The following is a 17624-nucleotide window of genomic DNA, read 5'->3' on the forward strand; positions in this document are numbered from 1 at the left end:
CCCAATGGTGAGGAGTGAAGACTCACCTTACTCATGTTTATAGCGTTGTTCTTGGCCAGCACCTGCTCCAGGGAGTCAGTTATGCTGGTAAATTTCAGTGTGTCTGGACGCTGGCGGTAGATGTTATCACTCAGTATCTCTCCGGCCCTCTTGGCTTTAACTATTTCCACGGAGCCAATTGGAACCCAGCCAATGCCTTTCATCCATTCAAGGTCTGACTTATACAAATTCTTCAAATCAACCAACAAGAAACACTTTTATTAAGTAATTGTTCAGATTCACAGTCACAAAATGGATTATACTAGAGAAACACAAAAGCACTGATGAACAGGTAAAGCTGCCATCACAATCACTCATTCAGAAGCATTATTGAATCCTGAGTACATTTTTTTCCTAAGCATTTTTTGGCACAGAGGATTGTACTAGGAATGATGAAAGATCTTTTTTGAAAAGTAAAAACACAGTCCTGCCCTTGAGGGTATTACAAGACTTTTTACACAAGAGCAGAGTTTCTTTAGCTTTGGAAAATGTGTTCTAATAGCTCCCCAAAAGACTGCATACTTAGACCAATGCTGTGTAAGTGTTGCAGTCACAAAAACTTTTGCCTTTTTTTTTTTTAAAGGGAAAGGAGGTGAAATTCAACTCTAGTTGTGAGTTTCAACACATAGTAATGTTAAGTTTTACAAATCACGCTCTTGATTTGCATTTTTAATTGAGATATAATTGACATATACTAGTTTCAGGTGTACAATATCATGATTCAGTATGTGTGTATATTGCGAAATGATCACCATACCTACACTTTTTTTTTTATGATGGGAGATTTTAAAAAAACTCTTGCCTTTATTTTCATCTTCAAAATCACAAAATATGAAGTGTGTAATGCGGTGTTCTAGAGATAATAATATGAGATATATCCTAATTATTTTATTTTACTCTCAATAGGGCATGCTAACTGTATTATTATTATTGCACTAGTATTATTGTTGCTGTTGTTATTAGTATTATTGTTAACACTAGTATGCAGAAGCAGCATTGGGGGTACTCACATCACTCTGGAGGTCATAAGCTTTCCGAGCATGGATGACATCATTCTGGTCGGGCAGGCAGGTCCACTCATGCAGAGGATGTTTATAGTCCACATCACTGACCAAGGTCTGACATTTCTTGGCCAAAACGATACCAAGCGTGTCCACTGGGCTGCTGAACCTGGTCTTATATTTTTCAAAATCTTTCTTGTACTCACGGTCACTCTGCATTTTGGCAATGTGGAGGGACCACATCATCTTGGGGTCATCATGTATCATCCGGGCACCAATATGGTGACCCAACTGCTTACGATAAGTTTCTTTGTATTTGTACTGAAAGAAAAGAACCCAGTAAATGAGGAGGAAGTAGCAAGGGCTGGTCCCAGTTGCTCTCTCTGTGGTGATGCTTTTCTATGAAATCCTCAAGACATCAGGGGAATTTCATCAAACATGATGCTGTGATGCTACACACTGGGGCATGCTTTCACCCAAAAAAGAAGATACGGTACTCATTTCCACACCTCTATAGAGAATAACTCCACATTGATTCCTTTATATTATGCTAGAAAATTAGGTGTTTTAATCACAAAAAAAGTGATTAAAAAGTGAACACTGGGCTTCCCTGGTGGCGCAGTGGTTGAGAGTCCGCCTGCTGATGCAGGGGACACGGGTTCGTGCCCTGGTCCGGGAGGATCCCACATGCCGCGGAGTGGCTGGGCCCGTGGGCCATGGCCGCTGGGCCTGCGCGTCCGGAGCCTGTGCTCCGCGGCGGGAGAGTCCGCGACAGTGAGAGGCCCGCGTACCGCAAAAAAAACCAAAACCAAAAACAAAAACGAAAACAAAAAGTGAACACTGAATGAGCTCAATTACAGTGACAAGCAGTTTCTCAGAAGTTGGTCATGTGAGTGGACCCAAGTGAGAACATATTGGAGGGAATTGTTTACATGGTTCATTAATTTTCTTTTTTTTAAGGCATTCTGAGAAATAATTTGTCCTCTGCACAAATAAACTGGAAGGAGTAGTTTTAAAATGGATAATTTTTGTTGATAATGAGCATAGCGTTTCAGTTTTGCAAGATGAAAAAGTTCTGGATGTCTGTTGTACAATAGCGTAAATATACTTAATTCTACTAGACTATATACTGAAAATGGTAAAGATAGTGAATTTTGTTATGTATTTTTATTATGATTTAAAAGAAAAACCTATCAAAATGGACAATTTTGCTACTCTTAATATTTACTCTTAATATTTAAGTTGTCCAGGAACCTGATGTATTAATTTTTAGGGTAAAGGAATGTTGATTTTTGTGGGCCCCATAGCAGAGACGTTTAACTTTTTTGCTATCCTATGTCCTTCCTCAAGTCATGGGGAACTCAATTAAGCTTGCTTCTTTATTGGCATCTTTGCCTTGAGTGTAGCCTGAGGAGAGCTCATGAGGTTTCATGAGTAGCTCAACATATGTCCATTTAACTTTGACCAAGGCACTCAGTCTTACTAAGCAAAGACCAAAAGATGAGCAACAAAGGAACCATATCCCAGTGTGTCTCTATGAAACTTGTAATCTTGGGCAGGTTACCTACTGTCTCAAAGCCTCAATTTATCTGCCTGTGCAATGAAGGCAGGTAAGATGGATGATGACTACAGAGACTTCCAGCTGTGTCCCAAGAGTGTGATTCCCTATGCAGGTGGCTGGCCTGTTGGTAACAAACGTAAGGATGTGATCAACTCTTACATCACTGGCAATATCCCGGGAGGCCTTGGCAGCTACGATGGGAATGGCGTCACTTCTTAAGTCATAGCCTTCTTTCTTGGCTTCTTCCATGGCCTGGCGATAGAGGTTCTGAAGGAAGAAGTAGTAGCTTTTAGATACAGTGCTCACTTTCACCCTAAAAATGTATTTCTGTCAAAGGAAGACTACTTTTGGATGCAGAACACTAGTATGTTTAGCCTTAAATAAATTTTAAAAAAAAGTCTCTTTCTTCCTTTTACTTCCTACATATACAAGCTATTTATTTAACTTGAAATTTTACTTGCAGCAGGTCTAACACAACTTTTCCTTGGATAAATCCTTCTAGATTTTACACATTAAGTCATTAACTCTGAAATGTGCTTGGATGGCTCAGCACTTATTCTTTTCATGAAATAACCAAGAAATGACTTTATTTAACTGCAAATTTGAATTAGGACCAATTTTACTAGCAGAGAATATGATTATATAACAACAACACTACCATCATGAGCATGTACCTGTATTCAAACAGTGCTAAACGGAGGATAATCCATTGTTTCTGAACATCTTTGTTAATATTGATTTGCTCTCTATTCATTTTGTCGATTGCCAGAAATTGCTAGCAGACAGAGGGATAGCAGATACCAGATATTTATGAGACAAAAGGACAAAATTGATGAAATTATAATAATTTCTTTATGAATTGGGACATACCCACTGTTCAGTTTCTGTGGCAGGACAGATGCACACAGAAGGTGGAACACAGGTATTCCATGGGAACACAGCTTGAAAACCATGGCATTAAACAAATCATCTATACCAGTAGTATTCAGTCTTTTTTGCTTGTGAACCATTACAAGAATTTAGTGCTTTGTTATTAATAATTTTTAAATGAATTTAGACTCTGAGAAGGATGTCCTTAAATGTTTTTAATGTAGATTATTAACGTGTGACAATTCACATTTTTTTCATGTTGAGATTTTACAAGGTAAAGCTAAAGTAAATAAGAATAAATTTAATGTATTTGAGATAAAGTCCCAAGGGCATTTGTTCTTCTTAAAAATTTCTAGGGACTTCCCTGGCGGTTCAGTGGTTAAGAATCCGCCTGCCGATGCAGGGGACACAGGTTTGAGCCCTGGTCCAGGAAGATCCCACATGCTGCGGAGCAAATAAGCCCTGTGTGCCACAACTACTGAGCCTACGCTCTAGAGCCTGCGAGCCACAACTACTGAGTCCATGTGCCACAACTACGGAAGCCCTCATGCCTAGAGCCTGTGCTCTGCAACAAGAGAAGCCACTGCAATAAGAAGCCCTCACGCTGCAACAAAGAATAGCCCCTGCTCACTGCAACTAGAGAAAGCCTGCGCACAGCAATGAAGACCCGATGCAGCCACAAATAAATTAATTAATTTAAAAAAATTTTCTAGAAATATTCATTTTGTAACTAGAGTCAAATACTCTTATACTTTATATTTTTCCTTTGAAGAATAAATTCTCAAGTTTATCCTTATGTATAAGTGGGAAAAAATGTGCTTGAATCATCTTCCGGCTTCAGGCCAAACAAAATTTTTTCATTCTTTCAACATTAGAAAAAGATGCACGGCTTCAAAGAAAACACTTTTATTATCATCAAGGCTACGTTTTAAAGAATGTTTGGTACGTTATTTATCCAAGAGAACTAGAATAGGTAGATGAGAGTTTAAGAGAAAAAAAATAAGATATAGTTACTTTGTTTTGTTAAACTCTACTGAGCTAAGTACGGAATGAAGGTACCATTCGTAACGGGTTGAGAAGAAATTCAGGTGGGCCGTTTTGAAATCTAATCTTCAGGAGACAGTCTTTAGGGAATTAACATAATCATGCAATTTTAAAGAAATAAATCCAGATGAAAATTTTAGAAATTAAAAAAATAGCCCAATTTCCTCTCAGCAGTCTGAAAAGAAAATACCCTACCTCATCTGACCTAATTTTATCAAAAGGAGAGGCTTAAAAGCATTATCCCTTTGGGATAGAAACTAACTTCATCTGCCTGGGGTGAGGCAGAATGTCTGGGAAAAGATAGTCCAACAGAGAAGCCCTGTGGCCAAGAGAAAAATCGTTCATTCAAAAATGACTGAAGCCAAGGTCAATCAAATCCTCGTGATCAGGCTTGTCCTTGGGTCTGTTTTATAACGCTAGACAAAAGGAAATTGTCTCCTCTTCATTTCACTTGTCATGCCTCTTCTTTAGGGCTACATTATGATAGGCAAAAGTAATTAATGGGTAAAATAATAATATGGTCAAGTCTTGAAAATGAGTATTTAAAATTTCCAATGTTCTCAAACTAAAGGGAAGTCTACCTTTTTTTTGTTTAATGAAGACACAAAACAACATGTAAGAAATCAATATTCATCTTGAATGAACCAGATAAGTCTTGACTTTGGCAAGAACAATTGGGCAAGAAGCTTTTTCTGCAGCAGTACTTCTGTTCTGCAAAGATTTGTGATGGCAAGTTTAGTGGGGCTGGAGATAGTATGTAAAAAAAAATGTTTTTTTAATTGTCCTCAAGCAATTTTGAGATGGATGAATTTAAGAATTTTTATTTCTGTTCTTGTAAATAAACTGAAGTTATTTTGAGCATATTAAATAAATCTTATCTTCACGGTGACTTGAGCGTAAAGGGAAGAAATTAAAGTTTATTAAGCAGCTACTGTATGCCAGGCTCTACACTGGGCATATTATATACACTACCCCATTGAGCCACCACAAAAATTCTTCGATAGACATTTTTATCTCATTTTACAGATGAGGTAACTAAAGAAAAACTCACAGAACAAATTTTGAAGTAAGTACTAATCTGATAAATAGCAATAATTATTTTTTAATTAAAATTACAATATGATTCTATCATTAATAGTTGACTTTGAGAGTTTCACCCCGCTCCTGACATGGAGATATTTTTGTATTTATCCATTTCCCTATGTATTTTTTTAATTGAAGTATAGTTGATTTACAATGTTGTGTTAATTTTTTCTGTAACTATTCTTGAATATAATGATACATATATTCAGGGTAGGTTATGGCAAAAATAAATAAATAATTGGTCAACATGAGAATTAAATCCATAATTCTGACCTTTCTACTACATCAGCAAAATAACGTGGCCAGGTCAAAACAAATGGTCTTACCCCACTGTAATTTATTTTATTTTGTCTCGCCAACATAATTTCAGGTGTATCAGGCATCATGTGGATTTGGGTCTTGTCTTTGTCCCAGGCTTCTGTGTATAAGCGCTGTGAAGGATAAAAAGGTTAATGAATTAGAACAACAATGTTTGCTGTAAACAGAGGTTTCCAACTCAGAGATCATGACAAAGTTGAAAGCCAGCCTTCTGACTATCTGGGCTGTCTGCTGTATATCAACATTCTTCAATCTCTTTGATGTTACAAGATATTATTGTCACTAAATATAAGTGTAGACTAAGATATGAAAAGAAAATGTGTGTGTGTTTCATTACAAGATCACCTCCACTCCAATTAAATTAAAAGCAAGTATTTCCCAAGCATGTATACACATCCATATGTACTGAGGCTGTATCAACAAATTCTTCCCATGATTTCGTCTGTTTGTCTGTTTATTAACTGCAAATTTACCTGGATATGCCATCTCTAGATTTCTTTTTGATAAAGGTTATGAAGATTTGCACCTGACTTGTTTGTTCTATACTTACTTAGATAAGTACCCAACGAGAAAGGAACCTTGATACCAAACATGTATAACTGTTATAGACTTAAAACAATTTAAACACCAAACAGCTGTCCTACTCCTAACTCTATTTCACAAGAGATGTCAAAGCAGAAATTCCCACATATACTTGGTGAATCCTAATACAGAACTCAATCGAATCACCATACACAGGATGGCAACTAGATAAAACAAACAAAAGGACTAACTTAATTAGTAATAGATATTCTCAAGGACATACAGCCCTGTTTTATTTTCCCCCACATTGGGGGCTCACCTTGTTCATGTTGATGGCGTTGTTCTTGGCCAGCACCTGTTCCAGAGAATCAGCCACACTGGTAAACTTCAGCTTGTCTGGACTCTGGCGGTAGATGTTGTCACTCAGTATCTCTGCAGCTCTCTTGCACTTGACCACATCCACAGACCCAATGGGGACCCAGCCAATGCCTCTCATCCACTGGAGATCTGATTTATAAATGTTCTGGTGAGATCAAACACAAAAGCAAGGATTACTGAAGCTGTTAGGACTCTTGATTTCAAAAATGAATGAAAAGGACTGGAAAAAGTGGATAGGCAAACTTCATGTCTATGTCTTTTAAAATATGAAGCCCAATTGGATATATATAGTTCATGGTATTATGTTCTCTCTAAAAGAAAAGTAAGGCACAGTAAATTAAAGGTGGAGAGGAAAAAACGTTATTTTTTTCCTGAGGGCTTTACCTAATCCTAGGCCATTATCTGCATATTACTATGTATTATCATCACGAGCATGGTCAACAGTGGTGTTTAATGGGTCTCAGTACTCACGTCGCTCTGGAGGTCATAGGCCTGCCGAGCGTGTATGACGTCGTTCTGGTCGGGCAGGCAGGTCCACTGGTGCAGGTAGTTCTTGTAGTCCGCGTCACTGACCAAGGTCTGGCACTTCTTGGCCTGCACCACCCCCAGCATGTCCACTGGGCTGCTGAACTTGGTCTTCCACTTCTCAAAGTCCTTCTTGTATTCCCGGTCACTCTGGATCTTGGCCACATGCATGGACCACATCATCTTCGGGTCATCTTTGATGTCCCGGGCTCCAATGTGGTGGCCAAGCTGCTTGCGGTAACCATCTTTGTATTTATACTGAAACAACAGTAGTCATTTTAAAAATAAAAATGAATGAAAAGGGCTAAAAGTCTTATTAATATAAAACTTCATTATTTTAAAATTGGTAATTCTTGCAGAGAAATAAATCATCTGAATATCAACTTATCTCCTCATCCTAAACTCTGATGAGACTTCACAGCAATACTCTAATGGGGAGCAGGCCAAACTTCATAGTTCTATGCTTTGCAGACACTAAGTCTCTGGAAATAAAGGCAGCAGCACTTTTCAGAAAATCAGTTGGAGTTGTAAACTGCCGTTTTTTTAATCTTTTTGAGGCCAGTGAAATCATTAACCCAGAAGTTTTACACATGATTTTTAGAACAACTCCTGAGTTCAGAGGAAACTTTTCACTCCCCTGCCCATCCCGCCTCTCCCAAATCTGGCTCTGCTAACTTTCACAGGACTCCTGAAATAGACTGGCTTGCATTTCCATCCTGTATACCGGCTCTACTGGACACCAAATTTGGGTGAGGTCTGTTGGGATTCCGCGAGGAGAAAAAACAGATTATATAACTACAAGAAAGTGTTTTGTTGTTGGCGATGGTAAGAGCTGACTCTGGATTAGCTTCTCTCCACTTCAGGCAATAAAATTACACAAATCCTAGCATATGTTTACTGAAGTCTGAATTCTCTACCAAAGGAACTTCTTTCGGAGACAGCGGAAAGAGAAATCAGGCTATTTTGTTGGTTTTGGTTGTTATAAAACTTTTTTTCTTTTTTCATTTAAAAAGAACTCAAAGGAAGCACTTAAGGCAATTTTTCAAAGAAAGGGTTGGCAAGAATCCAGAGCAGGTTTGGGGAAGGGTGAATTTTCCTGAACCTGGCTGTACCAGATCTTTTTCTTATGCTGAACCAATACACGTACCCAAGCTTTTTCCCCAACTCTTCTGTCATTTTCTTATTTCTATGTGCTCAAAATATGCAGATGAATGCCTTATAGTTACAGATATAAACAAATGTAGATTCAAATTCCATTTTTTAACTGAAGTTTAGGATACCCCCTCTGCATATGGGACCTGAATATTAAAATCTTTTGGAGTTAAATTATTAAAGCTCTTTTGAAATGAAAAACATTTCATTTAAAGCACAGTAAATGTGCTTTAACTGGCACCAGGATGTATCTTGCTGTTGTAATACTGATTCTGCCCCACCCCCATCCAGCCATGTACATATGTGGAGTGTTGGTACTCACATCACTGATGATGTCCCTGGAGGCCTTGGCTGCCACGATCGGGATGGCATCGCTTCGCAAGTCATAGCCTTTCTTCTTTGCTTCTTCATTGGCGAGTTTATACAGAGCCTATAGAAGCAAAGTCAGACTTAAAGCAAAGTTTTGATAGCAATAATTTGGAGTCTAACAAGTGACATATCACAAAATTTAAAAAAGGATAGGCTCCAGAAACAATCTAACTTTCTAGCAATATTGGGAAGTAAATAAATTATATTTTACCAAAAAAAACTATGTAGCATTAGAAACAAATGAAATATATCAATGAGCATTAACATAGATTGATAGAGTAATCTATTATTTATATCATTATAGATTAATATATATAATATGTAGATTATATGATACATTATGCATATCAACATAATATTAATGTTAATATAATCTATGTTAATGTAATATAGATTGATAGGCAAAGCATCAATCTATACGTATTTCTAAATGAAAAACTTGCAGAACAATGTGTTTAATATTATTCATTTGTATATAAAATATATATTTATATACTTTTACCTAGTTCTTTATCACTTAAACATTTTTGAAAATCATGTAATATCTTATGATGTTTAAAAAAACAAATGAGAAAAAATTAAAGTACAATTTAAAACATAGTTAACTTGACTATAATCACAACTTTATGATTCTAATTTTTGGCTGGATCATATTAGTAAAGCATTCACCTATAAAACTGCATTTTACTTAAAAAAAATAGTAATCAGTATTGTTAATGGAGAGCACTTTTTCCCCATGCCTGAGGTTCTCTTTCTATAAAAGGAGCTCGATTATTTCATCTCTGCCCCTTTACTCTCTTTACCCTGGAGAGGTGCAGTGATTTCCTGATGAATCTAATTGGTAGGGATGGGATAGCAGGGCATGCCCAGCTCAGCTCTGACCTCCTCCCTCTAGGAACATGCCCAGTGCCCTCCTCTGCTTCTCTGTGCGAAGCAGGACTCTCCCCTGAGGGAGGTAGAGCTGATTGTCCTGCTCCAGTGTGGCCTGTGCCTGGATGCGGAACCTAATTCTGGGGTTCACTTAGCAGGTTTGTTTGGCTCTCATACAAATGTGTCCTTGAACCTAACTTTAGTAGTAAGAGATGTGAGATTTTGACTTCTAGTTCCACTCCTTTGTTTTACTTCTCAATTTTATTCAGGATCCAGGTGGGAAAGAGGTGCATATTATTAGAGGTCCCCTTGGTAGGGTTGCCAGATTTAGCAAATAAAAAGATAGCATGCCCAGCTGAACTTGAATTTCAGATAAATAACAAATAATGGTTTCATATAAATAATGAGCTAGTATTATATCTGGTTATCCTATGCCTTGGAAATGCCAAAAATACTCCTCAGTTCCACTGACCCACACTGGTAAAGACCATAAATGGAAAAGATAATGTGACTTCAGTTTGCCCCTGGAATCCTATAGCGTATGATATTCAACCCACAGATGAAAGGTTGGATGGGCTGAGTGTGTTCATATCGCAGAGCTGCACGTACCATGATAGCTGAGGTCCGAGAATATCCACAAAAGTGTAGAAAACAAACAATAACAACAACAATAACAACAAAACAAGCGTGGTCCCCCAGGATTTTGCCCCTACCGCACTGTAGTTGAGCTTGTTCTGCCTCGCCAACGTGATCTCCGGGGTATCAGGCATTATATGAACTTGAGTCTTGTCTTTGTCCCAGGCCTCTGTGTATAAGTGCTATCAAAGAATATGTTGATAGAAAACCATTTGAAAAAAAAAGAAAACCATTTAAAATAGGAATTACAAAAAGCCAATTAAAGCAGGAATGTTACTGATCTAATTAGGAAAATAAACCACACTAGGATTTAAGGTATTCAGCTGGAGGTTTGTCTTAATGATAGTTATCAGGGTTACAACTAGGGATAATAGAAAGTACTTAGAGGATTTCAAGTACATCATTTAGGAGGTAAACGTGACCCCACACCTGCATGGATAATTTTAACTCCACTAGTCACTAAAGTCTAAAAACCTCTTTTGGCATCTTGAAGAAGCTTGAGGCAGCTGGGGCTCACCTTGTTCATGTTGATGGCATTGTTCTTGGCCAGCACCTGTTCCAGAGAATCAGCCACACTGGTAAACTTCAGCTTGTCTGGACTCTGGCGGTAGATGTTGTCACTCAGTATCTCCGCAGCTCTCTTGCATTTGACCACATCCACAGACCCAATGGGGACCCAGCCAATGCCCCTCAGCCACTGGAGATCAGACTTGTAAACGTTCTGTGAGGAGGAAAAAGGCAGGAACTCTTCAGTAAGACTGAAAGATTTAGGGTCAAGGTGCAAATAGAATCGATAGTAAAGTACAATTCTGGTTGTTGCTCTTGTTGGTTTCGTAGAAAACTGGCTCCCTGTGTTAGGCAGACTAACAGAGGAAGTATGTTCAAAAACGAGCCAAAAATGTAACCAAAAAATGACAGAATATTTCAGGTTGTTAGGACAGGAGGAATCCAAATGAATATCTTCTGTCAGCCAGTTCAGTGGATGTTCACTGCTCGTGTGCACAGGAAAAGAATGCCAACCCAAAGTGAGAGAAACCACACATATGTCGACCTACAGGCTGTCAGTAAATAAATATTAGGTCCAGTCAAATGAAACACTCTGCAGCCATTAAAAGCCACATTTTAAAGAATATCAATGATTGGTAGAAATGTCATTAATGTAACAATAACGAAAAAATAGCACATAAAACAATCTGTATATAAATTACATGAGCAGGAGTGGGCTTTTTCAGTGGTTGGATTATGTTGGATTCTTACTGCTTTCTGTGTATTTTTTCTTGTATTTCAAAATATCTGTAAAGCTCTTGGTTTCACAACAAAAAAGAGAAGTTAAAATATAATAATGACATAGAACCTCTGAAGCCCTGAGGCAGACCTTTGACTACTTCAACACTGTCCAAGATTCAGGACAATAAATGACCATCTTTATTGGTCCAGAACCCGTCTCTTCCCCACCAAACCCTCAGGCTGCGAAGCACAAACTCCTTTCCAGAATTGTCTTTCCATATCTTTATTTAACACTTTAAGTCATTTTTTCTGCTAAAGACTTTTGTGTACTTATTAGGCATTCATAACTACTTCACAACGGTGGCATTGGACCTTTGCCCAGATCATTTGAAGGATTTTACCTGTAACGGCAGTTAAGTTCAGCATACAGACAGCTATTTTACTGTCTAGACTAAAAGCCTATTGGAACTTCCTTATGCTGACTAGTTATTGCCCCTTAAATAACAACAGCAAGAATGAAAACAATAACATTTAACACCTCTGGAGTGCTTCTTAACTTTCGAATGCTTCCCACATTATTAAGACCGTGTCACCGTGAGAAGGAGGTGATCTCAAAAAGGCACTTGACAAATAGACAGAGGCAAGCAGTCTGTCAATGCTGTCATTCTATGGGTGACATTAACTGTTTTTAACTACCTTTCAGATGCAGGCAAAGCCTTTCCTTGCAAAACACAGGGTTCTGCATGTTGTGGAAAGCTACAGAACAAATGTGGGAGTTTCCACAGGTAGGCTGTACAATTTCTAGGAACAGCCATTTAATGTATAATTATGGTTAATTCATGTTATTCTCCAAAGTCCTCTAATGCTTAATAATTCCTTTAAATGTCTATAAAATATATGCTGCAGGAAATGTGCTTGTCACACCCAGATTTGAGATGCTGCCTGTTTCTAATAGGTACCGGTTCTGTCATTACCACATGACCTCTCCACAAAGAGAGCTGTGCTGAGAGGCCAAAGTGTCAATGGAATGACCCAACAGCTTCCAGACACAGTGACTTCTTTTATTTCGTAAGAGTAACGATTAGTGTTGTAGCAGTATTCTGCTAATGATAACCTCATTTGTTTTGCAAGGAAGCTAAAAATAAATTTCTGAGTAATTTTTAAAAATAAAAATGTGTTATTTCTTTCCCCCTTAAAAGAATAAAATAAAACGTCTTCCTGTGTTGGACCCTGAACTCTAACACTGCTTAATTCCAGTCTTATTTTTATAAGGCCAGGTCCAGTTGGTAAACGTCACTTCCTTATAAAGCCTAGTAATGTATCCACAATAAAGCAATAAAACTATACTCTGATTCCAATCTCATTCGATGACCAAGAAATCCTAGCTTGAGTAGGCCAGTGGATTGTTTACAAAGGATAACGTTCATATGCTTCAAGTTATTTCCGCACATAGCCCTGTTACGGACGTGGTACTCACGTCGCTCTGGAGGTCATAGGCCTGCCGAGCGTGCATGACGTCGTTCTGGTCGGGCAGGCAGGTCCACTGGTGCAGGTAGTTCTTGTAGTCCGCATCACTGACCAAGGTCTGGCACTTCTTGGCCTGCACCACCCCCAGCATGTCCACTGGGCTGCTGAACTTGGTCTTCCACTTCTCAAAGTCCTTCTTGTACTCCCTGTCACTCTGGATCTTGGCCACATGCATGGACCACATCATCTTCGGGTCATCTTTGATGTCCCGGGCTCCAATGTGGTGGCCAAGCTGCTTGCGGTAACCATCTTTGTATTTGTACTGAGATGAAAATGCACAAGTTAGATTTTTATTTTAAGCCCGTAGAGGTCACAAGCCTGTACAAAATAATCTTGCTTATATCGCTGTTGTATGTTGACTTTTGCTAATAAGCACTAACTCAAGGCAATATCCTACCTTTCCCCTAGAAGCTTGTAGAGGTAATAAAATAGATGGAATTCATATAATTGTAGTGTATACCCCAAATCACCGATGGCCTGGTAACAAGGAATAGTTCCAGGGGCAGCAAATGCACACAGTGGAGAGGCCATGTGGACCAAGGGACTTGGAGAAATGGGTTAGGCACTAAAAGTACATCAGAAAAGAGATGCACTTGGTGACAAGATGTGTTTAATAAGTAGTAAAATGAGTGTCTGGCTCCTTTGAGGATGAAGTCAAGGTCAAGGACTACTTGCAGTAGCAACAGAAGAGAATTTCCTGTTTCATAATGGATTCAGGCATTCAGTGGTGGTGGCAAATCGGGGCATCATTTTGGAAACTGGTTATACTAGGGAAGCTGACCTAGCAGCCCAGTTGCTTAGAGCATGCTCCTAATAAAGTCATGGGTTCTCATCTCTCATGGACCAACAGTGTTGTTATTATTCCATGTCCAAAGATGTTGTCCTGGAATCCGAGCCAATTATCCAAAATACATGCTTCTAGTCTCAAAGATAACTGAGTGAGAAAGTATAAACGAGTCAGCAGAGGCAATATAGTACAGTGGGAAGGAATGAGGTTGCCTGTAGTTTCAACTCCATCACCTACTAAGAGTTTGATTTTAGACAAGTTGCTTAAGCAACCCATAAAACAGGGATAATCACAATCTTACATCCTAGGGTAATTATGAAAAATAAGTGACATAATGCATATAACATTCTTAGCACAGATTTCTCAACACTTCTTGGTTATTATTATTTTGTTATATATTATTATTGGCATATATCCATTTGTAGGAAAGGTACAACATACGTAAACTAAAGTGAGTCACTAATATGATCTTCCAAAATAAAGAGCAGCATATTACCATATTCCCAAATAGTGGGTCTTCATTTTTAGAGCAGTGGTCTGTTCCTCAAGAATTCCCTGAGGTACCAGGAAGGGATGATGGTTTTATTCTGGGAGTCACAAGCCACAAGCCAGGAGCTAGTGTTAAGGGTGCAAGTTTGGGCTAGTCTGGCACTGATCAACTGCCTTCTTTTCATGATTTTACAAGGGTGAATTGTAATGGCAAGTGTCATATGCATTTTTGAATATTGTATATTAAAATGCTGTATAAAGCTACGCCCTGATTCTCACTGGGAGAACTTAAGTTTATGAGTCACACTTTCTATAAGCACTGTGACAATTTTTATATAAGCATCTCCAAGCCTGCAGCTACACTCTAACAAATTCCACATGAATGGATCTTTCTCTGTTCTTGGTGGATCCTCTTTCACTGAAGATACTGTGACTTAGTGGCTATAAAACTTTTCTGTAAACATCAAATTTTTCATTTCCCTCAAAACTAGGTTTCTGAAAAACCCTACACAAATACATCAGGATATACTTCCAAAGGGCCAGGAAAGTTCTTTTAGAAGATTTAGTTCAGTGAAAATGTCACTTCAGACTGACCACATACTAGGAGTAAAACTGACAACTCACATCACTGATGATGTCCCTGGAGGCCTTGGCTGCCACAATCGGTATGGCATCACTTCGCAAGTCGTAGCCTTTCTTCTTTGCTTCTTCGTTGGCGAGTTTATACAGACTCTAAATTTCGGCAAAAAACAAAATCAGTTACATGTTGACATTCATATCCAAAAACGACAGACGACTAAAATAATTCACCAAGTTCTACACGGGTAGGTGCCTGTAATAATGTCACTTTTGAGAGTTCTAAGCTTTCTGTGGTTTTGGCTGAAGTTGAGACTTAAACATGATACCTATATGGAATATGGCACCTTTGTTTTTTTTATTTTAAAACTTATGTTACATTAACCATATACAGATATTATTCATGGTTTTAAAACTTTTAGTTATAACAATGAATCAGTTTTGGAAAGAACTGGAAAAATTAAGCTGAAACTCATGGGCCTAAGGTGGCAAAATAGGACAGAAGGGACACTCATTTGATCCACATTTATTCTGCACTGACTCTGTGCCATGACTGTGCTTGGTACTTGGGAAACAAAGATGAATATGAGGCCTCTCCCATCTTCAGGGTTTCTGGGAGAACTGATGGAAAGATGATAACCTGCGGAACAAGCTGCCAAAAAGTCAGACCACGAAAGGTGCTTTAACCATATTATTAAGAATGAGCTCCACGGGACTTCCCTGGTGACGCAGTGGACAAGACTCCGCGGTCCCAATGCAGGGGGTCTGGGTTTGATTCCTGGTCAGGGAACTAGATCCCACATGCATGGCGCAACTAAGAGTTTGCATGCCACAGCTGGGGTGCCTGCATGCTTCTACTAAGAAGCCAGAGAGCTGCAACTAAGGAGCCCTGGGGCCGCAGCTGGGGAGCCTGGCTGCCGCAACTAAGGAGCCCACGAGCCACGGCTGGAGAGCCCACCTGTCACAACTAAGACCCCACGCAACCAAATAGATACATAAATAAGTAAATATTTTTTAAAAAAAGACTGAATGTTTAAAAAAAAAAAAAAAAGAATGAGCTCTAGGAAGGAGCAATTTATTCTGAATTGAAAATCAGGAAGTTTCCTCAGAGGGCATGACCTTGGCATTGGACCCTGAGCGATAAATATGGTTTCAATAGACTAAGATGGTGGTCAAGGGCAGAGGAACTTCCATGAATCAAAGTACGGGGCAGTGAAAGTGCAGGGGCGTCAAGGGGCGGGGGGGGGGGGCAGTGCCAGAGGAAGTGGCAGGACAGAACTGAAAAGAATCAGAGTCGGGCTATGAAGGCCTGGTGCTAAGATAACTTTATCCTTAATTCTATAGGAAAAGGGAAACCAACAACAATCTTTGAGGAAGAGTGACATCATCAAATTTGCATTGTATCTTCCTATCCTAAATGAGAAAGAAACACAATAGAAATGAACTAAACTGACAGAGAAAAGTCAGAGAAAGCAGACCAGGCGGGTTAGGCAATCGGTTCAGGCATTCTTCCTGGGCCTCTTCAAACCAGGGGCAACATACAACATCTCTGAGCTTTTGCAGCAAAGACAGAGTTGACACTTCCAGAAATGCTGAGTGGCTAGTTACAGGGACCCTTTGTCTCTCAAAATATCTGCTCATATAGCACACGCCTTCCTGTAACACTATGGGACCTATAGTGCAGGTTTAGCTGAAAATTCACTTAATTTTGATTTCAGAGTGGGACTTGACAATTTTAGTTTGGGGTGACAATTAAGAGCTAGTTATATAAGCATTAAAATTATAGTTTGCACCCCTGAAAAATAAAATGACTTAAGGTGGTGGCTAGTCAATCTAAATTCTCTCAGTTATATTCTGCAGAAGAGTAACACGCTATTGATTTATGCTGTCAAAGAAACAACATTTTCCTTGCTGGTAGCACAAAGCTGGAAGAAATAACTAATACATCATCTGACAGAATCTTAGAGTCACAAAAATCTCCACAGGCTTAAACCAATAGGCTCATTCTAAGAAAAAAATGCAGAGAGATAAATGTCAATCTTTGAACTGAGATTTAAGTTGCCAAATGTATAAATACAAGATAGAGGAAACCTAGTTTAAGCCCATGTAAGTTGTCTTAGGGTTTTGGTTGAGCCCAAGTCCCACGCACACCAGCACTGACATAGCCCCAAGGAGCCCCAAGGCACAGAGTGCAGAAATGGAAGATAAATGTCCAGAAGAGGAAATGCAATGTCGGCTGTACCCTACACTAGTCATTCCTCACTCGCAGGATTTTGTTTGTTTCTGAGAGTCACATTCCAGCAGGGAAGTCATGTGAGGAATGCCCAGGAGCTTGGGATGCTTGGATTATAAAGAGAACCTGGGGTGAAGTGGCAGCGCAGGCACACAGTGCCTATGGAGTTGGCACAGTTTGGTTCTGCATGGTCTTAGAGGATTATGTGGGTCTACAGAGAGAAACCATTGACCCAATACATGAAAAGCATCTTCTAAAGGAACTTTCCAGAACAAATAGGTTGATTTATGAGATTTATAAGCACCTCGTCACTGAGAACACTTAAGCGAAGGCAGGATGACGACCTATTGGGTGGGGACTCCTGCACTAGAGGAGACTGACCTCTCAGCCTAAACATCTGTGCTTCGGATATGGGGG

At 39.0% G+C, this 17624-nt stretch overlaps 1 protein-coding gene across 1 annotated transcript in view; it reads right to left on the minus strand.

Moving 5' to 3' along the window:
• Window positions 1-17624, minus strand: part of NEB (nebulin) — a 225892-nt gene that overhangs the window by 101916 nt on the left and 106352 nt on the right. Inside the window, exons 64-74 of the mRNA XM_082841069.1 lie at window positions 15023-15130; window positions 13073-13384; window positions 10886-11089; window positions 10446-10550; window positions 8816-8923; window positions 7288-7599; window positions 6758-6961; window positions 5925-6029; window positions 2761-2868; window positions 1050-1361; window positions 27-230 (exon numbers count right to left, since the gene is read on the minus strand). Coding sequence (XP_082697195.1) covers window positions 27-230; window positions 1050-1361; window positions 2761-2868; window positions 5925-6029; window positions 6758-6961; window positions 7288-7599; window positions 8816-8923; window positions 10446-10550; window positions 10886-11089; window positions 13073-13384; window positions 15023-15130 — 2082 coding nt within the window. The remainder of the gene's footprint in view (window positions 1-26; window positions 231-1049; window positions 1362-2760; window positions 2869-5924; window positions 6030-6757; window positions 6962-7287; window positions 7600-8815; window positions 8924-10445; window positions 10551-10885; window positions 11090-13072; window positions 13385-15022; window positions 15131-17624) is intronic.

Source organism: Leucopleurus acutus (assembly GCF_964270905.1).
Source record: "Leucopleurus acutus genome assembly, chromosome: 6".
Taxonomy (NCBI): domain Eukaryota; kingdom Metazoa; phylum Chordata; class Mammalia; order Artiodactyla; family Delphinidae; genus Leucopleurus; species Leucopleurus acutus.